The 23299-nt window shown below is 40.7% G+C and overlaps 1 protein-coding gene across 1 annotated transcript in view; it reads right to left on the bottom strand.

Moving 5' to 3' along the window:
* Window positions 1-7477: 7477 nt before the first annotated feature.
* Window positions 7478-23299, bottom strand: part of Slc16a12 (solute carrier family 16 member 12) — a 74830-nt gene continuing 59008 nt past the window's right edge. Inside the window, exons 3-7 of the mRNA XM_005063673.4 lie at window positions 19243-19346; window positions 15978-16121; window positions 13898-14477; window positions 11545-11804; window positions 7478-10004 (exon numbers count right to left, since the gene is read on the bottom strand). Of these exons, the coding sequence (XP_005063730.1) occupies window positions 9742-10004; window positions 11545-11804; window positions 13898-14477; window positions 15978-16121; window positions 19243-19346 (1351 nt within the window). The 3' untranslated portion in view covers window positions 7478-9741. The remainder of the gene's footprint in view (window positions 10005-11544; window positions 11805-13897; window positions 14478-15977; window positions 16122-19242; window positions 19347-23299) is intronic.

Here is a 23299-nt window from a genome sequence, read left to right as displayed (position 1 = left end):
TAAAGTTATTTTTAAGGTTGTCTTCTTGTATGTCTGCTGCATTGGATTGTTTGGGTCTTGAGCTGTAGGATAACAGGGCTCTCTGATTGTGCATTACACTGGTTTTTAGGTATAGGAAGACTTTTTCTGTCCCACCTGCCAGCTCCCAAATAACCACATGGAGACTTCTTTATTTTATTTTATTTTTTTATTTTTAAATTTAAATTTAAATTAGAAACAAGGTTGCTTCATATGTCAATTCCAGGTCCCTCTGAGACTTCTTAATAATTATATGCAATAGCTTAGGCTTGTTTCTATTTAGTTCTTATAAATTAATTTAACCCTTTTATTTTTATTAACCTTTATTCTACCATGTGGCTTTTTACCTCTATTCCATTTTGTGTGTCCAACGCATGCAGCATCTGTCTGATTTCTCTTGACCCCATCCTTTGTCCTCCCAGCATTCTCTTTGCCCTGAAAATCCTGCCTAGCTATCGGCTGTTCAGCTTTCTATTAAACCAATCTGAGTGACACATAGTCACAGTGCACAAAAGGATTATTCCACAATATTTCCCCTTTTTTGTCTAAATAAAAAGGAAATGTTTTAACTCTAACATAATAAAATTATAAACAATAAGAACAACTACATAGTAAAAATTATATTTACAATTTCCAATTAATTTGCATTTGGCATATTTAGAGAAAACTACTCCATTATTTATCCTCTCTTGATGAGTTCAAAGCTTTGTATCTAATTTACTCCTTATCATAACAAAGGAACACTAAAACTATCTAGTCATCAACTCCATCAAAGACCCAGGAAGGACATAATATTACTTGAGTAAACAGGAAGAACAGAGCTAGCAACTTCCAAAAACTAAAAGAAATGACAGAAGCAGTTGACTGCCTGGACAGTTACCCAAGTTTCATCTGCAACATTGGGGTATCCATCTTCCACATATTAGGCCTAGGATATCCAACAAACTTTCTTGTGAAGCAGGAATTTTTGAAGACCTGTCCTACCCTGTTTTGGTGAGTTCAGCAGGTTTTTGTTTGTTTGTTTGGTGTGTGTGTGTGTGTGTGTGTGTGTGTGTGTGTGTGTGTGTGTGTCCTGCTGTTCCAACATACTGTCAGCAGTCAAGGCAAGAGTAGTTTCTTACCCAAATGGCTAGCTTTTGCCCTAAATAAAGCAAACTCCACATGGAATTTCTTCAATGTCCTGTCATCTTTGTCCTGCCTGCCAGCTTCCAAATAACCACATGGAGACCTCTTATTAGTTATAAAATTTCAGCTGATAGCTTAGGCTTATTTCTAACTAGCTCTTATAACTTAATTTTACCCATTTTTTAAAAATTGATCTACATTCTAACATGTGACTTTTGCCTCTATCCCATTTTGTGTGTCTGACTTGTTTAGCATCTGTCTGGCTTCTCTTGACGCCACCCTTCTTCCCAGTGTTTTGTCTGCCCCCCCAATCCTGCTTAGCTATTGGCCATTCAACTTTTATTAAACCAACCCCAGTGACATATATATTCACAGTGTTCAGAAAGATTGTTCTACAACATTTAGGCATCTGGCTTTGGGATAATTATAGCCCTAGGCATTGATCCCTGTGTTTGTCTTTGTTGAATGGGTGTTTTGTTCTTTGGTTTCTCTTTCCTCTAAATGGCCATGGATTCTTACAACTAACCTGTCTTCAGGTCCAGTAGGGTGTCTCTGCTGGGGTTCGGGAGGTGGGTCTGTTGGGCCTCTGGGATTCCTAGTACAGCCTGCCCTCCAGGGCAGCAGAAGTTTTCTGCCAGGGCCTGTCCTCCATTAAAACTGAAGTCCTCTTCCATGGAGCGGGTAAGTCTACTAAGTCTGTTCCATCATCTGGTTGTGTCTAGGCTGGGCAAAATATCTCTCCATATAGAATGGGCTCCACTAAGTCAGTTTGCACATTAGTGTTAGATCTTGGACCCACTGCCAGTGGCCCCATATATTGTCCCAGTCACACCATTGTCACCTATATTAAGGGAGTCTAGTTTGGTTTTATGCAGGTTTCACATTTGTCAAACCTGAGTCAGTGATCTCTCACTAGCTCGGGTTAGCTGATTCTGTGGGTTTCCCCATCATGGTCTTGACTCCTTTGTTCCAATATTATCGATCCTCCATCACTTCCATTGTACTCCAGGATCTTGGACCATTGGTTAGTTGTGTATTTCTGCATCTGCTTCCATCTGTTTGTAGAGGAGAGTTCAAGCTTCTCTGGGGTTATAGGCTGGGTATCTTTTGCTTTATGTCTGGTATCCACATATGAGTGAGTACACACTATATTTGTCTTTCTGGTTTGGGGTTACCTCACTTAGGGTTTTTTTCTAGTTCTGTCCATTTGCTTGCAAATTTTAGGATGTCATTGTTTCTTACCACCGAGTAGTACTCCATTGTGTAAATGCACCGCATTTTCTTTATCCATTCTTCAGTTGAGGGGCATCTTGACTGTTTCCAAGATCTGGCTATTACAAATAATGTCGCTATGAACATAGTTAAGCAAATGTCCTTGTGGTGTGAATGTGAGTTAGGTGGGCTTTAAATGTGTGCTAAAGGGTGGTGGGCCACATTTTACCTGGGATCTCTAGTACCAGCCTGGCCTCCAGCAAAGCCAAAGTCTTTTTCTGAAGTTGTAGGCTAGGATATGGAACCCAGGGAAGGTGCTGCAGCCTGGGAGGTAATTGTAATTCTAATCACATTTTCCTACAATCTCAGAGTAACCATATGTTCTAAAGGAAAGCCAATCGCTAAGGTTGTTATAAGCCAGATATAATATCACAAGAGTGGTGGTTTATATTTCCTAACCACCACTAACCTTCCAAAAACTAAAAGAAATGACAGAAGCAGTTGACTGCCTGGACAGTTACCCAAGTTTCATCTGCAACATTGGGGTTGCAACATTCACAGTTGAAGCATTGTGATGTCTCTATTCTCTCATGTCACTTAGTTTCAATACTTTACACAATCTGACTGTTGGCAATTGTTTGAGATTATGCAGCTCACTTTTTGTTTGTTTTTTGAGACAAGGTTTCTCTGTGTAGACCCAATTGTCATGGAACACACTCTGTAGACCAGGCTGGTCTTGAACTCACAGAGATCCTCCTGCCTTTGCCCCCCCAAGCCTGGGATTAAATGCATGTGCCACCACTGCCTGGTTGCATCTCACGTTTTTTACTTGATCCTTTATCAACATATCAAATCACTTCATGCATTGTTGAGCTCACAATGTAGAAAAAGGGGGGGGGGGGCCGGGGATGGCATCGTTAGCCTGATAGCTGCACTGTAAGAGGAAGAGGATAACGGTAGGGTAGACAGCCAGCAGAGGGAGGAAGACCAGAAAATAGCAATAAATCTCAGTATTCCTGAGAGGCAGCCTTTCTCAATTCACAGTTGAAGCATTGTGATGTCTCATGACATCCAGCAGGTGGCAGTGCTGCATAACATCTCAATGTTAAAATGATTTCCTATGCTTTTGAAGTTCCTTAAAGAAAAAATGGATTCCTTTTTGCAGTTGAGAGGTGAATGCTGAAGTAAGCCTTATGCCTTAAAGAGTCCTCCTTTAAACCCAGAGAATCAACATGCAGCTCCCAAATCTCAACAAAGTTCTCAGACACATTTGTGGACCCTTTTTCTGGAATATTTGTCATGTGCCTCTTGGTTCCACTGTAACCTTAAGTTGTCACACAAAGTAACTGTCCCACATGGTTTTTCCCACACCCATCGTCTTCTGCAAGAAAAGGAGCCCCAGAGTGTGCCACCCTTAGTCTCAGGCTAGCTTTAGAAACTCCTTTTTATGAATTAGTTTATTTTGTCAACTAGACAGCTTGATAGCACGGAGTGGGCAGTGTGTGTGTGTGTGTGTGTGTGTGTGCGTGCGTGCGTGCGTGCGTGCGTGTGTGTGTGTGTGTGTGTGTGTGTGTGTGTGTGTGTGTAATACCCCCACTATACACACTATCTAATTTTTAGGAAGGCCCTGTGAGTTGGGGGCCAACTGTAGACTGAGCGAAGGTGCCTTTTGAGAACCTGTGGCCTTGGCCCAACCCTACTGTAGAAGATTCCCATAAAAGCACCTTGAGAGGTGCCTCTAGATGGAAGCCTGTCACTGTGTGCCGGGGAGTACAGCCCTGCTCCTTCGCCGTCGCCATGCTCTGAGGGCTGCTGCCTCCCTGAAGCGTCTCCTCATTTGTGCAGTTATTTAGTTGAGAAAGTGTGGCAAACCTCGTGTCATTTTCACATTCAGGCCTCAGTCACATTTCAGTTATTGATATCTTCTTACTGACTCCTTCCCTTACCACATTTATCGCCTTCTCTAAGCCTGCCTTACACTCTATAGGGCTTCCTTCTGTTGGTGTTCCATGTAGACGCCCAAGTTAGGAATGCCTAGCAATATGAACTTTGAAGGAACCTGCACGCCAACCTTGCAGTCAGCACTCCCTTTGTGTCCCAGGTCTCTTTAGCATTATTGTTCTTCTTTTTTCATTTGTTCTTATTCATTATTCATCCACCAAGTACTTTTCGATGACACAATTTCTTCATTTTTATTATGTATCCATGAACATATTACTTAAAGTATTATAATTAATACTTAAGATTGGTTAACAATAATACCAGGGCTAGAATGTTCTAGCCTCTTAGATCATTGATACTATGTTAAAGACTTCCAAATGAATTATGTCACCAAGTAGTTTTGATACTCAGGATTACAGGCTCTGGACCCAACGGCTAACAAGTCAGCATACATCCTATTCTTTGGAAAGTTTGTGGGGCTGGGAGGTGGGGTGGTTTGAATGGAAATGGTCCCCATAGACTAACAAGGAAGAGCATTATTGGAGGTGTGGCCTCGCTGGAGTAGGTATGGCCATGTTGGAAGAACTGTGTCACTAGGGGTGAGCTTTGTGGTTTCAAAAGCTCAAGCCAGACCCAGTGTCACTCTCTCTTCCTGCTTCCTACCAATCCAGATGCTCTGGGGGAACTCTGGGCTCCTTCTCCAGTGCCATGTCTGTCAGGGTGCTGCCACGCTTTTTGCCATGAACATAATGAACGTAACCTCTGAACCTGTGAGCCAGCCCCATTTAAATGTTTCCTTAAAAGAATTGCCATGGTCATGATATGTCTTCGCAGCAACTGAAGACTGATTAAGATTGGGCCAGGGGGTAGGTGGGGTGGTTAATCTGGAAATAAATACATAGATAAGTGTGTAATTATAATAATTAAGATGTGGTTTTTGAAGGAAAAGAATCAGGTGCTATAGGAAAAAAATATGTCCCTGTGAATTCAATACTAGCCTGGTCTACATAGTGAGATCCAGAGCAGCCAGAGCTCCATAGTGAGACTATGTCTCAAAAGAAATCACTGTAAGTGGGCTTAAAGATCCAGAGGGTTAGCATTTGTGACGTTGGAGTGAAGGCACAGAGATAGGTGTCTGGAGCAGCAGCGGAGAGCTCATATCTTGGTCTACAAACAGGAAACAACAGAGAGAAGGCGCACTGTGCATGGTGTCAGTCTTTTCAAACTTCAAAGCCTGCTCTGTTGGGGAAGTCTTATGCTAATAAAGCACTGTGTGGCCAATAGGAATCTAGATAGGTGGGGCTAGGAATCCAGGAGGATTCTGGGTAGGAGAAACACAAGAGAGTTTGACATGTGACGCCATGGGGGTAGGAAGCCGGGAACTATTCTCCGGTAAGAAACATACTTAGATTAACAATTATGGGGTAATTACTTAAGGCAGAGCTAGCCAGTAAGAGACAAGCAAGGCCAACAGCTTCATAATTAATATAGCCTCCTGTGTGTTTATTTGGGACTGATGCCGCTCTGGAACTAGGCGGGCGGGAAGGCTTCTCTCAAGGAAAGCTTCTCTTAACACTGCTCTCAGTGACACACCTCCTACATCAAGGCCACACCTCCTGGGGACCAAGAGTTTACATACATGATCCTATGGGGGCCATTATCATTTAAACTACTACATGGGGTATGCGGTGAGGCTGGTGCTTAGAGGTACTAACAGGAGCAGTGAGGAGTGTCTCCTGGAACCTCCTCTGGGTACCACACAGAAGTGGCCTCTCACTCCCTTGCCCTCACGTTCAGACACTTTCCATGACCCAAGCTTAGATCCTGCCCTGACCTTAGTAACAACATCTCCAGGACCAAGAACAGCTCTTTCTTTCCTATAACCACAGTATCTTAAGTACTGACTAGCAGTAATGGGAGAGACAGATATTTTTATTTATTTGATATTACCCAAGGCCCCAAGAAGAGATACCGATGTTGGCATGGGAGGAGAAGGAAAATTTCACCCATGATTCAGGCTCCAAGCCCACAGGAAGAACAGGGCTCAGTATGCTTTGTAAGCAATAGGACTCATCAGTGACACTGTGTGCCCTATCTATGACTTCTAGCACTGAACAAGTTATCGTGCCAAGTTCAGCTATTTCTGCACTGAAGGAACAACGCATGTGATGGTAGCATGTTAACATACTCAATTCATGTCATCAAAGGGGAGAATACTAGTCAGGCCATTATAGATACTAAGGGATGTGTACTTCAAGTTTATTTTATTATTCCTTTTAACCTTTGGATATGTTTGGAAAGTTCAGTTACAAAATGTTTTCCCTTACAGACAGTCTTTCTGTCATGATTTAATATTTCACCATCCCTTTCACGAAATAGTTTGCTGTATTAACAAGAAATAGGAAATTTCCCAGCCACCTGACACTGATAGCTGCTCTCTTAGCAAATGTTTGCTGGAGTTTAACAAAACTTAAAAATTCTGAAGTGTGGAAACTCGGTTCACCTACTCTGAATCCATACTATTTCACTTCCATAAACAACTTCCGAACTACACTTCTCAGGACCAGAAAGAGAATGCCAAATAGATGTCCATAGAGCATAAGGGGAGCTTGGAGGTGGAATTCACTTCCTCCCCTTCACCACCCACCCCAGATTTTTCCCAAGAGAAGCCTTATCAATGAACAGTAAACTAAGCCTCTTTGCTGGGAGCAGTGGTTTTATGTTTGTTTGTTTTTTAAACAAAAACTATCTTGGGGAACTCTTAGAAATTGCTAATGTAAACCCCTCCTTTCTATGATGATTCAGAGGACTGATGCAGAATCCAGTGGAAGATCTGGTTTGGGATGACTTCTGAATTCATGTAAAATGACATAAACAGTCACAAGGAGAAGGATGCAGGATCCAGCATCAGACAGCATCGGACAGAATCCCTGCTCAACGTGTAGTAGCTATTGATCTAGGAGACCTGGTATCTTAGTTTCCACGTCTAAAAGATGGTGGTAGCTTAGGTTAATATAGGGATTAAATTGGAGGTCATATAGGAAGTGTTTATCACTATATATAATGTTCTAGAAAGACTCAATGAAGGATTTAGGGTTTCATGAATCACATTAGTCATGTTTTAATATGATTTGGATAGCCTCCCTCCCCAACCTAAGGGAAAGAAGTTGCTCCAAACATGTGACTATAAATACACTTTATTTTGCCTTTGCACTAGGAAAACATTAGCCTATATATCTAATCCAGTAGTAAAATTCTAATTTAAACAAAGGAACAAATGGCACATTGAGAAGTTAGATCAGTTCTTCTGTTTTCCTACTTAGTTCCAAAGTAAAACTTACAGTTGGATAAACAAATACTTAAGGCATAGAATCATTCCTCTACAGTTTATTCTTCATTCCATAAAATATCCCATTCCCATGAATTCCTTACACTTTGAAACCATTTAAATAGATGGAGAGGAAAAAACAGTAAAAATTCATATAGATGTCAAAACTGTAAACTCCAGGGTCTACATCTTTTCTTACTGGTTCTTCAAAAATGTTCCCAGAGAGTTAGAATGCAAATTTATTGCATGTATAAAGTGAAAAACCTGAAATGTTTTAATATAAAATGTTAAAACCTTTGATCACTATCCTAATCTTTTATAAACACAATAGAGAAATTATATTATAGAATCACATAAATGACATTTACTATAATCATAAATGACATTTACTATAATCAATGCTTTGAAAACATACGCCTGAGGGCATTCATATTTTCTTTAAGAAACCATTTTTAAGATAGAAAAAAATGACATTTAAGGTAAAGTGTTATTCCAAAACAAGTGTTTCATTTTAACTTTAAATTTTTACAGATGTACCCAAAATAGTCTTAAAATTGCAAATGACAAAGTGAATGGATTCAAAACTAAAGTCACAGGACACATAGAGACAGAACATCCGTATCCCCTGAAAGGCTACAATGGATCATTTTCCCCATCAAATCAAGCTGGTATCCCCTTATAAAATTAACATAGCAACACAAACACATGCCAGCTCAAACAAGGACTCAGCCATCCTCGACTTTCTTCAATGCTTTGCTATTTCTCCCAGCACTATGTCTGGCAAAAGCTACTCTGAAGCCTTTTGGGGACAGTAGGTTAAATGGCCTTTGAGATCAAAATGTTTCCTTGTGACTTGGATTTCATCTCTTGAATAATTAAGATTCCCCTTTTAATTACGTAACACTACTTCCGGGCAGATATAACATGTTTGGGGATTTGGGACTCTTAAGTCTATGGGTTTGAGACAGCTGGGCCCTGCCCTTCCTCTTTTTTTCCTCCATATTCTCTTCTCCAATCCGAAAATTCAGAAATGATTCCAAGTTGCAGAAGAGTTGGGTTTTTGAGAATGAACAGAAGCTTCTAAACAGATGAGTCAGGTTTATAACTATGATTCAAAAATGAACAGGGCGAGCACAGAATCCCATTTTTAGAACCTCACTATGACAAGAAAACCCCCAAGCCCTCTTTTGGACAAGGATGACTCTAATGACTGGTTTGCAAAGAAAACTCCCACCAGTTACCCTGCTGACTCAAGAATTCAATTGCTGCTCAATTGGAGTAGTGTCAACATTCTTCTATTCCTAACAGGAATGTGTCTACATTTCAAATTCACAATGGGGACTTGGGGTGTTACTAACATTTCAGAAAAGATGGAGAAGTTGTTCCATCACTCAACGAGCTGTGTTGGATTAAGAGTAAGTTTGTGCGAGTGACAGAGGTGAGTGGCAGGGACACACTAAGAAGAGAGCTTCCTGTTTCAGTTAGACAGTTACAAATGAAATACACTACCAGCCACCCTTTAAAATCCATTCCAACCATAGCATTTCATGATTATTCAGACATGCAACGTGATGACAATCCATTGAAAGAGGCAAGTGTTGACTGGGAAACTATTAAAAGACAATCTGTTGTGTATTAACCATTGCTTTTCAGGGAGTCTCAACTACTCTTTTGGCACTCTTTTGAAAACTTGAGGCACTCTATTTATGAATCCAGCTCTGCAACTTCACTCTCAACTAGCAGTCCAATGCTTCTGTTAAAAATGAGAATAAAGATAGACAGGATCTTTGTGATGACAAAACTATTGCCCAGTGGTCTCTGCTTTAGTTATACCTTAGAGTTACTCTTAAATACATCTAATTCCATCAATTATGTCCTGACCTCCTCCATGGAGCTAAGTTTTACAGTGAGCACAAATCCTGAATGAGGAAACCCTAGGCTACTCAAGACTTCTCTCTTATTGGTTATTTCCCCTTATAAATATATTAGCAAAAACAGCATTAATAATTTTCTTGGGAGGTGATACTCTGTCAAAATAAAATACTTCCAAAATGTGAACAATCTGGTGGCCTTAGGTTCACCAGCCTTGAAGATTCCCAGGGACAGGGCCACATTGGTCACGTGAGTTTGCAGCCTAGCACAGCTGTAGCCATGGACTCCTCATCTTTCTGATCTAACTCCCTTGCTACAGAGTAAGCCACCAATCCATTGGTCCACAGTCGTAGCTTGGGATCTGATTCTTTGGCAAGGAACCGCAGCTTCGTTCTCTTCATCCTCTTTACAATTCTAGCAAAGCCAAGCAGTACGGAACTAAATATCATAGCAAATCCACAGAGAAGGAACGCTGGAGTATAGCTGCCCGTCGTGTCCACCAGCCATCCTACAAGAAAGGCAAAGCCACTTTGTTGAACTAAAAATTCAATGACCAGATTGACCTACTCAAAAATGTAATCATTTATCAGGATGATCCCAATAGACTACAGCACATCATCATGACTGTGAACGAAAAGCAGATGGCCTAATATTACCACGTAGCAACTGAGGAATACATTCAGATTAATTAGGGCAATTTATAAAATAAATTAATAATTGTTATTAAGTGAAGGACTTTGAATCACATAATAGCTATTAGTGATTATTAATACCATGAGATCTGGTAGAAAATATTCAAATTTATATTTCATAGCCTGTAGCTTTAAAAATAATTTACATTATTGAAGTTGGGGTCATTTACATAAGAGTAAACATGCAAAATGCTAATACAATTCCCAGATCCCACATGCCATTTTAAATAACCTAATAGGCTTCAATGCAGTATCCAGTTGTCAAGGGAAGTTCAATTTCACTCATATCCCACTCAAATATCAGGACTTTGGACCATTGCTTCTTGGCCTTTGGGCTAAGTGTGCTGAACATGGTGGTGTGTATTATTTTAAATATATATACCTGAGACCACACAACTATAATCACAAATTTGTTGCTGTTGCAACATATCAATCCCAGTAGCTAAGCCAGACACAAAATTTGAGGACAACCATGTTGTATGACAGGAAAAATATGGGTCACAAGGATCAGAGAATCATTGGGGTGAAGCTGCACTTTGGCAGGAAGTTACTTTGTAATTAACAAGGAGCATCTTTGAATTTTTCCTCAAAACATCACTCAGATGCCACCAAAATTCATCAGGAAAGCACACAGCTTCTCTTTTCAGCCACTTCAAACCCACTCGTTGAAATGGTGTGTAAAATTAGTTCACATTGTACAAAGTTTCCCATGATTGGGGCCCCCTGTACACTTTTTTTAATGGTCTGATTCATGTGTAGATTTCTGTAGAACCAAAGTAGTCACTTTGAAAGTCAACAGACATTTACCAGCTTCCTTCTGTTGCATTAAAATGGAATATTAATTTCCTGTGTCACAAATCTCTAGCTTACGATTTCTAACATTTGGTGCCAACATACGCATGGAAAAGCACACAGAGCTCTGTCCGCAGTCCAAGTGACAGAGATGTATGTACCATCACGCCACTGCCTCTCCTTTTGGCATCACCACCCACTGTTCCATTTCAGAAGGAAGTTTCCTTCTGAATGTGCCTGCCTGGCTTACTTAGAACTGGGACTAATGTTCCATTCTTTTACTTCCAGTCTGAACTGGAACCAAGACCCTAATTTGGGAACTTTCTCTTTCCAGGCAAGCCACCATCCTTACTTGGTTGGGAAGAGATTATAAAAGAAGAAAGTGGGTAGGGCCATGATACTTTGATGGCTCTTGTATTCCTGTTATTGTTGTCTTTTACTCTCCTCTAACTTACTGGATTAGCTGTTCCTAGTCTTTTGGCATATGAGTTGTGTTCTCGAAGTGTGTGCCCTCTTCTTCCACATCAATGTGACGACAGTGGCTAGCAAGCTTTTAACGCTTACCTGCGATGGGTGGGCTCACCAAGTATGGCACTGCATGAAGGAAGTATACCACGCCAAGTGCCGATGACAAAGAGGTGGTCCCCACCATCTCCGCAGTCACTACTGGGATCAAGGTAACGTAGGCTCCATCAAAGTAGCCAAAAGTACAAGAGAAAGGCACAAGAAGGGGGAAACTTTGAAGCATTGGGAGGCACAGATAGCACAGCCCATCTAATGCCACAGCGAAGAGGTAGCAAACATACCGGTAATTCTTCAAACACCTACGGATGGGAAGAACAACAATGAGTATGGGACACACAGGTTCTACAAATGAGAGTTTGAACAAAGCCATGAAGTTGTAAGCACTGCAGCTATTTACACTGGTACCTTCATTTGCGTTACCTTCCAACTTCTCTTTTCTTTTTAAAGATTAAACCCTTCTATGATACCAAAGATTAAACACACACATCACACACACACACACACGAATTGGTTCCCATGGAGGCAAGAAGAGGGTGTTGTATTCCCTGGAGCTGGAGTTACAGGTGGTTGGGAACTGCTCAGTGTCGGGGCTAGGAACTGAACTCCAGTCCTCTGAAAAAGTGGCAAATGTTCTCTATTGCTGGTTCATCTCTCCAGCCCCTGTTATCCCTTAGTTGTTCTACTGGCATATGTAAATAAATTTATGTCTGTAGGAAGCATAGTGTGGTGATGCTCTGAAATTAGATATGTACAACATTGCAGCATAACTCTGATCTGAAATTCATTCATCATAAAACGAGATTATCTACTTCAATAATATGTAAGGCTGGTTGTGGAATAACACATAGCATGTCAAGAGGCTACAATTTTCTAGGCATCTGCCATATTGAGCTCTTGGAGATGTGGTAGCCATTGGTGTGGAGTACATCACAAATGCTCAATGACTCAGCTGATCATCCATGGCTGAGACAGGAATGCGAAGTTATTAAAATGAAATGCAGGAGTGATGAAGGCCAAGTCATATATGCAGGCTTCCCCAATGGCACTGCCACTGCATTCCCTCTCTGCAATTCCATCCTCTTCCGTGATACCAGTCATATGAAAAACTGTCTAAATGTCAGCTGTGGCGATTTGCAAATGCTTTCTCTTACAACCTCCAAATATTGCACTGACCTGTTAGACAGATGGAGCCCTTGAGCACCTGAGCTCAGGTGATTTTCCCTGGGTTATGGGGTTCATAAGGCGCAGAACTGGCATCAGAATTTAAGTGTTATGCCTAGCCATGCCTCCTCCTTATGCCTAGCCATGCCTCCTTCGGCTTACACGTTGCTTCTGCCTGAGTCATCACTGTGCAGGGGACATCGCCCTTCCTCCTTCCTTTGTCCTTGATCTACAATGTGGAAGTGCTCGGGAGTGGCTCCGTGAACTTTCCAGCACAGAAGGTTCTGGCTTTATCACCAGCCAAGCACAAAACAAAACAAGTGCAGTCAATCCTAAATATCATATAATTGTTAGAAGGTGACAGCCAGATCCTGATTAACTACCAAAGCATAATTTGTGAGAAGCTGTGATAGATCTCTCAGGTCATAACTTAAATGTAAAGAATTCCTCATCTAGGACATCATTAGAAGCTTGCATTCTTCAGTCCAAACAGGTAATTTGGATTTGCTGTAGATTTCCTATAAATTCAGTTTCTAAGCTTACAATATTATGAAGGTATTCTCCCACATTTGGATCTGAATACGTGGCTAGAGACAGTGTGTGTTATTGTACCTGACCCTCTAACTTGGACTAGATTCAGCTCCCCTTTCTCTAGATGATGGCTGGGATGATTCAAAACAAGTTTAAACCACAGCAGCCAACCAGCAGTTGTCTCAAGGGAGAACTTGATTTGCCTTGGGCTGGAATTCAAAATGTCATTGGAACTTTCAGCTGTCCTCGCCCTGGGCTGTTCAGAGAGCCTTATCAACCTAGACAATCAAAAACAAGGGTGGACATCTAGGGTCACAGTTAGCTTGCTATCTGCTAGTGTAACTTACCTCTTTTCCCCATTTTTTAATGGTTTGGAAACAGGGAAAAAACAATATTTGGTGAAATATATAAAATTTCAATGTGCACGGATACTCCAGCACACAGCTGCTTTTTGGGCTGCCCTAGCAGCCCTGGGAAGCCATGACAAATACGATATGGTCGACAAAGCCAAACAATGTTTACTCTGTGTCCCTTTACATAAAGAGGTTGCCAAAATCAGATCTATAAGAATCAGCAAGAAGGCTGACTTCAGATATTGAAATTATCCTTCAAAGGTAGGTAGGTGTGTGGCAAGGTAAGGTCAGGGGAAACTAGGGGCTAGGAGAAACCAGTTGTGTTTTCATGGATTTTGTAATCTTACCTTCTGTCAGTAAGCCATCCAAATGTGATGTTGCCAACAATATCTATCACCCCGAGTACGGACATAAGGAAAGCGGCTTGATGGTGGCTCACTCCGACACTCAGAGCATAAGGCACTAGGTACACAAAAAGTGGACTGCAGCCGTAAGCCATGAACAGAACGGAGACGGCTAACACGACGAAGTCCGACATCAGTAAAAAACCATACTCCTGCTGCAAAGAGCAGCAAAGACAGGCCTGTGCCCATTCTTTGGTCAGAGGTGAATAGGAAGTTGCCTGCTTACAGTCTTCTCTCTGCGTTCCATGGTCGCTAGTCTTCTCTGGACTCGAACAGTCCTCTTTAAGAGTAATTGGACGCATCAAAGCGCCACAGACACAGAGATTCAAGACGAACCCTCCAAGGATGAGCAGTGCCCCTCGCCAGGAAAACTGTTCGATAAGGAGCTGAACGACAGGAGCCAGGATGAAGGTGCCGATGCCACTGCCTGACATGGCGATCCCATAAGCCAGGGCTTTCCGCCTGCTGAAATACTTGCCAACCATGGCAATAGCCGGAGAGTAACAAAGTGCAAATCCAAGACCTGGGAGACAGAGAATGCCATGAGCGCTGCTGGTTCACGGTGAGCAGCCAGGGGGCGGGGAAACCGTCTTGAAACAGGATGGCAGCGATGGAAGAGTATTTGGTCTTCCAGGAAATCCCTTATAGCGGTTTGTATACCCAGCTGAAAAATTAGACTTCCTTCTAGTTATCCAAAAACTAGCAAAATACAGGACTTGTGTGACATTTTTCTTAGGAAGAATACACTAAAAGAAAGGATTTCTCAAAGAAAAGAAAATGGAGAACTTGAAAAAAAAATCACTGTTCAAGCTAACCTGGAATTTACTAGCAAAATCCAGAAAATGCTGGACTAGGAAACTGATTCCTCCCTCCCTCCTCTGCCCTTCCCTCTCTCTTTTCCTCCCCTGTGTGTTTTTGTGGGTTAAATCGGCTGAAAAAAATGCCTCAACCCTTCCCCTCCCTGAGAAGACACAGCTTTGACAATGCCTGTGGCACCCTGGATTTGCATGGAAGCTATCTGGCTTCTATTACTTAAGATTAATTTAGAAAGCCTAAGGGGCTTCAAGCCTAGATTTCAGAGCATGTAGGTTACTTACTTCAACACAACTAAAGACATCCATGAAATAATGTGTAGCACATCTAAAGACTGATCATGCCAGAGAAGAGAAAAAAGAATCACTTTCAGCACCCATTGTCATAGCCAGCAGATCAATGGGTTTCCAGATGTGGGACTTTTAGTACTAAAACCAGACCAGTTCCTAGTAAAATTAGCAGTCAGGCCCCTTGAGTTACTCAGTATATGGACCTTCCTTACAAGACAGACTCTATATGTACAGCCTCACTATGAGGTTACATCCATTGCTGGCCTAATTCATGCTACACTCATAGTGCAGTACCCAGACAGGAGTAGGTACCACATTCCATGGCCGTATCAGTGATGAACAGAATGCCACTTTTGTCCCATCAGTCAATTCCACTCAGATCCTATGCAGTCCCCTTAAAGTATAGCTTGTGGAATGTACATGTTCTTCTAGTTCCATAAAATCCATCACAATTTTCTAAAGTGATGTTTTTATAACACTGAGAGAGCGTGGAATGAGATAGCAAGGTGCTATCTTTTCCAAATTGAAATTCCCACTTATTGGATAATAATACTCATAATAGAGCCAGGACACCTCAAGCTGAACAGTGTTTAATTAGTGTCTTAGCAAAGGCAAATGAGAATGGCCATTGTTGAAAATCTGTACTGTGCTGAGTGCAGATCATTTCTTCTGAGTACAGATTCTCAGGCATAGAGAAAAGTTATTTTTCACCACATGACTAGATTAATGTAGTGAGGCATGTTCACTAGTGTAGTGGAATCACATATCCAACTCTGGTAACTGCTAAGTAGGTAGTCATTAGCTAAGTCAGCTGCATTATGCATCTAACAAAATGAATATTTTCTAAATCTCTGCTTTGTTTATATGCTTGACAACACATGAACAAGGTATGTCCGGGCAGGTGGAAGAAATGTACTCACCTGTAAGAACTCCCAGGGTGAGGTAGAGATGCTTCAGGCTGGTGGCAAATGATCCCAGGATGAAACCAGTAGATGCCAGCAAGCCACCGAGCATGATTCCCACTTGACAGGATAAGTGGTTACTGACAACGCTTCCAAGTGGAGCTTCAAAAACAACAGACAGGTCAACAGAAAGGAAGGCTTTAGGGGTACCTTGAAAACACTGTGGCGTTGCACTGACAGAGAAGAGAGTTATCAACCTTATAAACATCAAGCCCACCCCCTCATTTTATAACTGTGGAAATTGAGACCCACGGAGAAGTGACCCATTGGAGGTTAGACTAGCAGGAGCAGGGCAGGGACAGCGATGAAATGTCCCAACTTAGATTCTTAGCTTCATTCTCTTATAGTCATACTTCCAGGACTAGAGAGTAGTTTTTGTTTTTATTTACTTTTTCTTTTATTTATTTAATATTGTTTATTATGTTTGTATTTATTTACTTTTACATGCATTAATGTTAGCCTACATGTATACCTATACATCATGTGAATACCTGGTGCCATTTGGGGTCAAAAGAGTTTGTCAGACCCCCAAGAACTAGATTTACAGAGGGTTGTGAGCTACCATGAGGTTTCTGGAAACTGAACCCTCTGTAAGTCCTCTATAAGAGTAGCAAGTGATCTTAACTGCTGAGCTGTCTCTCTATACCCAAGGTTTTTTTTTTTACACAGAGATCCATTATTTATTTAAATTGCATTCACTTGCTCAAGGATGTTTATATCCAGTATTGCTTTTATAATGTAAAAGTAATGAAGATAGTTGCTTGATGAGTTGTGGAATATTTGTTTACACTGTGTGAAGATGTACCACTGTGATTGGTTTAATAAAGAGCTGAATGACCAATAGTTAAGGAGGAGAGAATAGGCAGGACCTCTGGTCAGAGAGAAACTCGGGGTTGGAATCTGGTACAGCAGGAGATGACAACAAGACACTGAAGAAGCTGAACATATGATACACAGGAGAGGTAACTGAGCCACATGGCAGAACATAGATCAATAAGAACAAGTAAATTTAAGCTACAAGAGCTAGTTGGGGAAAAGCCTAAGCTAAAGTCAAGCGTTTGTAATTGATAATACATCTCTGTGTTATTGGGGAGCTGATGGTCCTGGCAAGAAAGTGGTACTACAATGAATTTTTATTTTGAAGGAGAAAAAAAATCAAAAGAGCTGATTCCCTGAATATCTGTTTAATAGCCAGTTTTGTATGGATCAAGTTAAAATTAGAGACACACATGCTACACTCTGTTACTGGCCAGCATCCTCTACCAGTTACAGTTAACTCTGGGAGAGTGGGAAAGAGTAAATCTCTAGAGACTGTGTAGACTTCTCAAGGGTGCTGCTACTATGGTTACTAGAAAGTGAAAACATTTGAATCATAATATAAACCAAACTTGATGAGGATGTTACACCAACTTCAACAAGCTAGGCTCACTTGTCTGTTCATCACATGGCATATCTTCTTCAGGGGATGTGTCGGCGCAGCTATGCAATCTCTTGTTCATGCTCTAAATTCTCATAGTGCATAACTTCCATCAGCAGGGGAATGCATGTAGACAAGTACAGCAAGACTCACACTCTTACACAGAACATAAAGTCAGTTTTTCCCCCTGCCCAGAGCCTACACTGTCATGGTGACTATATTGTTACTGCTCTGTAGAGAATCATAAATATTCTCCAGAAGATAACACTGTGGGAGATGAGTCATGCTCTGAGGCCTGCTGATATGAACACTGTGGCTAACAACATGACCCTGAAAATCTAGTGCTAGCTCAAGGAGATGGGGGAGGGATACACCCAGAAACCAAGTAAACAGTTTTCTTAATACTTGTAAGTTGAAAAGTAAACTTAGTCCTTTCAAGAAATTTTCAGTCAACCCTCGAAGCAGAAACACACTTTAACATAAACCACTGATTCCTAAATCTAGACATTTAAAAATGTGCTATTTTCCTTAATTATTAAAAATGATGAAAATATAACAAAATTTAATTTATTAACAATAAGTATATATGAGTCAGTACCTAGAATGGAGTCAGATGAATTTATCATGAGTTACTGTTTAGATTTATTTATTTTACATTTTGTGTATGGATGTTTTGTCTATGTGTATGTAAGTATACCACATGTGTGGTGGTCTCCAACAAAGCCCAGAAGAAGGCATCAGATGCCCTGGAACTGGAGTCACAAATGATTTCTGGCTGCCATGTGGATGCTGGGAATTGAACTCGGGTCACGTGCAAGAGCAGCAAGTGATTTTAACCACTGGGCCATCTCTCCAGCCCCAGATAAAAGTTTCTCAAGAGACAACAGTTCCTAAAGCATGTTAGGATTCATCTTATTGAAAAGATACAGTGGATCCAGGCTAGAAATGGACTGTTCCAATTTAATGTAACTTTAGAAATTCACTAGTAAGCAAAGTCAGTAACTTTGGTACAAAATATATAAAAAATGAAAAGTTTTTCATTCTCTACTAAGATGCAATGTCAGTTCCCATGATTTCTGGAACCCATCCATGTCATAGAGACCACACTTGAAGTTTTGTAAATTAAGTTATAACCACAACGAGTATGCTTAGTTCTTGATCGCATCTTCTGCAATGTTTCTCTTACTCATGAAAAGATGAAATCTGTGAGTTAAAGTGGGAACCCTGAGGGAAAGGACCAGAAAGAAAGGCAAGACTTGAGATATGATCCATTGTTGTTGGCTTTCATTTAAGGAGACTATATAGAAATGGCTCCCGAACCATACCATCCTGAAATCACTTGATCCCATTGAATCTTGGAAGCTAAGCAAGGATGGTTCCTGTTACTATTTGGATGAGAAAAATGGCTTACTGTCCTGTTCAATGTACGCTTGCATGACTAGAAAATAAAAAGGCTGTCAAATTTGGAAGACATAAGTCATGTGAATTTTGCCCAGAAATTCCTCTCCAGATCATCACAAGCTCTATGACACTCAGATCCAGATGAATCAAATGATTTGTGTCTTTCCCAATGTATTGATGAATTACTCCATCTGTCATTAGTCAAGGCCATCAATTCCAAAAGCAAGTTTGTTAGGTTTAGCTGAAGATGAGATTGACCTTCTAGTTTTTCAGTCTTAACTAGTAACATAGTTCTTCCACTTAGAAAACTAATAATGAAAATTGCCAGTTGACTCTATCAGAAGTCATTGTCACATTCAGTTCCATAGTATCCAGCAATTGTGTACCCCAGTAAATAATACTCACCACAGAGCATTGTCATACAGTCTACAATGGAATGGATCCATGCTGTTTGTGAGTAATCCTGAGCAAAGTACGTCTGGAACTCCACAAAGAAAATGGAGATACATCTGAAAAATACATTGCAGGTATTTTATATAAAAGACAAATGAAGACGGAAATTAATCAGAACCTAAATTATTGTAATTATCTGCTGCAGCTTCAAAGGATTTCAGCTGCTGAGCTACAGTCAGTAGGAAACCAGGAGCTGACCACTGGGGCCATTCTGAAGAACCGGAAAACAAGTGTACCATCACCAGAGTGGCTGCTGAAACCACAGAGATAAGAAGACTACTGCTCTAAGAGGGTGTTGTGGAAAAAAGAAAACATGTTAAGAACATAATTCATTATTAAATATTAGCATTAATATTTTCTTTACTTCTTTAAGGTGATATACAACGTAAACTTGAAAAATGAAGAATAACATAAAAACAAGTCTCAGAAATTTTACTTCTAATATGTACAAAGGCAATAATCTGATGATAATAATGATGATGGGGATAGATGTACTGCAATGAATATAGTCTAGAGAACAATTTATTAAAGCTGAACATTGTAATTGACCTGTTTATCATTAAAAGACTTGTCTTGGTTACTTTTCTATTGCTGTAGTAAGACACTGTGACCAAGACCACTTATAGAGGAAAGTTTATTTGGAGTTTACAGTTTCAAAGAGTTGAAGTCCACAACCATCATGACAGGAAACACAGCAGTAGGCTAGCAGGCTTGTCACTGGAACAGTAGCTGAGATCTTATATCTTGATTGATAAGCTCAAGGCAGAGAGAGAGATATAACTGGGGAGGGTAGTTTGGGAAACCTCAAAGTGTGTCCCCAGTGACACTTCCTAGACCAAGGCCACACCCCCTAATTTCTTTCCAAACAGTTCTACTAAATAGGAACCAAGCATTCAAATATATGAGTCTATGGGGGGTCATTTGATTAAAACTAACACAAAACTGATTAAAAATTATGATTTTTCAATAAGACAAGATAGTATTTTAGTAAATATTTTTAAATGATGTTGATCTGTATACAATGGTTTGGAAATATAATGTTAACTCAAAAAAGTAAGGGCTGGCAATTGACATAATGGGTAAAGATTCTTGTCCCCAAGCTTGATGACCTTGACCAGTGGACCCCACCAAATTCCCACAAGTAGTTATATGCTCTCCATATTCACATGCACGCTCCACCCCCCAAAAAAATGTAAAAGAATTTTAAAATTACAAAATAGTTCATAGAGCAAGAACTAATTTTTAAGCCTAAAAGCTGACCTGAGGCCAATCCTCTGTGCTGTGTGCATCTTGGCCAATCACTACATGCAAATGGTGGGATTGCAAATAAATGTTCTAGCCTTCTTATAGATTTCAAATGATTTCACACTCAACATGGTGTCTTGCATATAGTCCCATGCATATAAAGGCACAGCAAAAAATACAAAGGATAATTAATGTTCATGATGAATGTATTATAGGGAACTAAATAACCAACCCAGAGGCAATGGCATGGAATCTGGCATCCATGCTCTATAGCAGAGGTCAGTGCCTGGGGCAGGGAAGAAAAGAACGCCGGATTAACAAATAGAGGTCAAGCTGCGATAAAACCTCCGGAATCCTCATCCAGGTCCAAAGGATAGGCCTACCCTCTCTCTACCAATCATCGAGTATGATGCCCCCTGGAGGACAGGCAGCTTCCTACAGGTGATGGAGAGAGAAGGACTCTGACAGCGGTAGTTGTGTGTTTCTGTATATGTACTATTCAGTGGAGGCCATGCTAATGGCACATCTCAGTCAGAGGCTGGAGTATTGAAATGCATGTAGTCACCCTCAACAGCACAGATGATGAGCGTAAACTACCCAGATGTGTGTATGACTTTAATTTGAATTAAAATATTGCAGGACTTCCTAAAAACATGAATTAACTATAACTAGATTAAGCCAGTTTTATATCACAGCAAGAAGAAAAACAAGAGCCCTTCAACCCAGATGCAGGAATCCATCTGTTGATTTTGCTTTCTTCCCCAAACAGACACTGATCTCCAGAACACTCACTAATAAATCCTGAAAAAAAAACTATCAGCAGAGCAAACAGACAACCCATAGAACAGGAAACAATCCTCACTAGCTGTATTTAGACATGGGGGTAATACTCAGAGTTTATAAAGAACTGCAGAAATTAAACACACACACACACACACACACACACACAAAGCGAAGTGTTGATCAGAAAATGAACTCAGGAAATGAGAAGTGTTCATTCAAATGAAGAAACACAAGTGGCCAATAAGTGTTTTTAAAAGTGTTCAATATCCCCAGTGGTCAGGGAAGTGCAAGTTAAAACTGCTTTTTTATACCACCTCATCTCAGCCAACGATCTGACAGCAGATGCCAGCGAGGGTGTGGGGAAAGAGGAACCCTTGTTCACTGCTAGTGGGAGTGTAAAGTAGTACAAGCATTGTGAAAATTAGTAGGGAATGTTCTAAATAACTTTAAAATAGAACTACCATATGACCCCTATACTACGCCTGGGCACATGCCCCACAAATTCCATGTCAACCACAGAGATATTTCCACAACCATGTCTATTGCTGCTCTAATCACAGCAGCAAGGAAATGGAACTAGCAACAGATGAATGAATGATGGAAATGTGGTACACATACACAATGGAATCTCAGCTATAAAGAAATACGAAATTGGCCGGAAATGGGTGGATCTGGAAAATATATTGTCAAGCAAGGTGACCCAAACTCAGAAGGCAAAAGCCTCTTGCTTTTCACATGCAGATCCTAGTATGTTAAACAGATAAAAGTGTGTGTAAAGCCTAAGAAACTTAAAAGGAGGCCAAAAGAAGGTAAAAGTAGGTACCGAGGAAAGAAGGAAGGTGAGCTACAGAGAATGAGATAGGGCACAGCTCACAGGGAAAACAGGGATATCAGAGAGGTGGGGGAGATTAATGGAGCTGAGAATCACTAAGACACTTCATTCAAATGCAATGATGATTTAATAAAAATACACACCTATATACTAAAAGCAATAACAAAACCCTGTGAAGTTCCTTACCATCAGGAAGACTTCTGGTCTGGTACTAAAATGTCTAGTATTTTCTCCTAACTACTCAGCTTTTAACATAAGTGAAAAACGATTTAACAAATATAGCCTTATTTTCAAAATAGTTAAGTTACCCACCACGCAGGATTCAGGGCAGAACACTATTGACTTTGGGGCTGGGTAAATCCTTGAGGGATTTGTCCTGTGTGCAGGATGCTTAGCATCATCTCCAATTTCTGCTCCACATGTCTCCAGACATGACTAATAAGCCTTGAAGCCAAAATGAGGCTGGCTGATGACAAGTGACCTAATCATCAAGTTTTCCAATTCCTCTGCATTGCATTCACATTTCATGGGTCTCAGTCCCTCTTCCTGCTCACAACTGATGCCAGCGCCTTCCCTGTGAACTGTATCTCAAAGCTCCTAACCGATGCTTCTGAATTCACACTTGACTGCCTTCAGAGCATTCTGCCAACAGTGCCAGAGTTACCTTCCTGGAACACAAATCATATCCTGCCATTTCAAACATTTTAGCTTGACTTAGGAGATTCTGCGAGCTGGCCCTTTTTGTTGGTGTTTCTTTCTGTCCACTGTTGGATACTTCATTTCAGCCATACTGAGTTTCTTTCTGCCTCTTTCAACACTCTCCCTGAGTTTTATGCACTTCTAAACATTATTTTACTCTCAGGCTGTCAGCCAGTCTACACCTCTAGGAAGTCTTCCTTGACTACTCCTTTACTACTTAAGACAGGAATCGATGCTTCTCTTACATGTCCTCTACATGCATGTTTAGCATGAGGTATGGCAACTCCCTTTACATTTGTTTGTATTGTTCACTAGCTGTTTCTCAGTGACGGCAGAAGACATGTCTGTCTTAACTCACACTAAATCCCAAATGTCTAATATAGTATATGTCATCTGGTTCAATGGAAGAAGGGGAGGAAACAATTAAAGGAGAGAAAGAGGAAGGAAGAA

Source organism: Mesocricetus auratus, unplaced genomic scaffold, assembly GCF_017639785.1.
Source record: "Mesocricetus auratus isolate SY011 unplaced genomic scaffold, BCM_Maur_2.0 Super-Scaffold_4256, whole genome shotgun sequence".
NCBI classification, from domain to species: Eukaryota; Metazoa; Chordata; class Mammalia; order Rodentia; family Cricetidae; genus Mesocricetus; species Mesocricetus auratus.
Note: the sequence above shows the minus strand (reverse complement) of the source record. Positions and strands in the feature narration are given on the sequence as shown.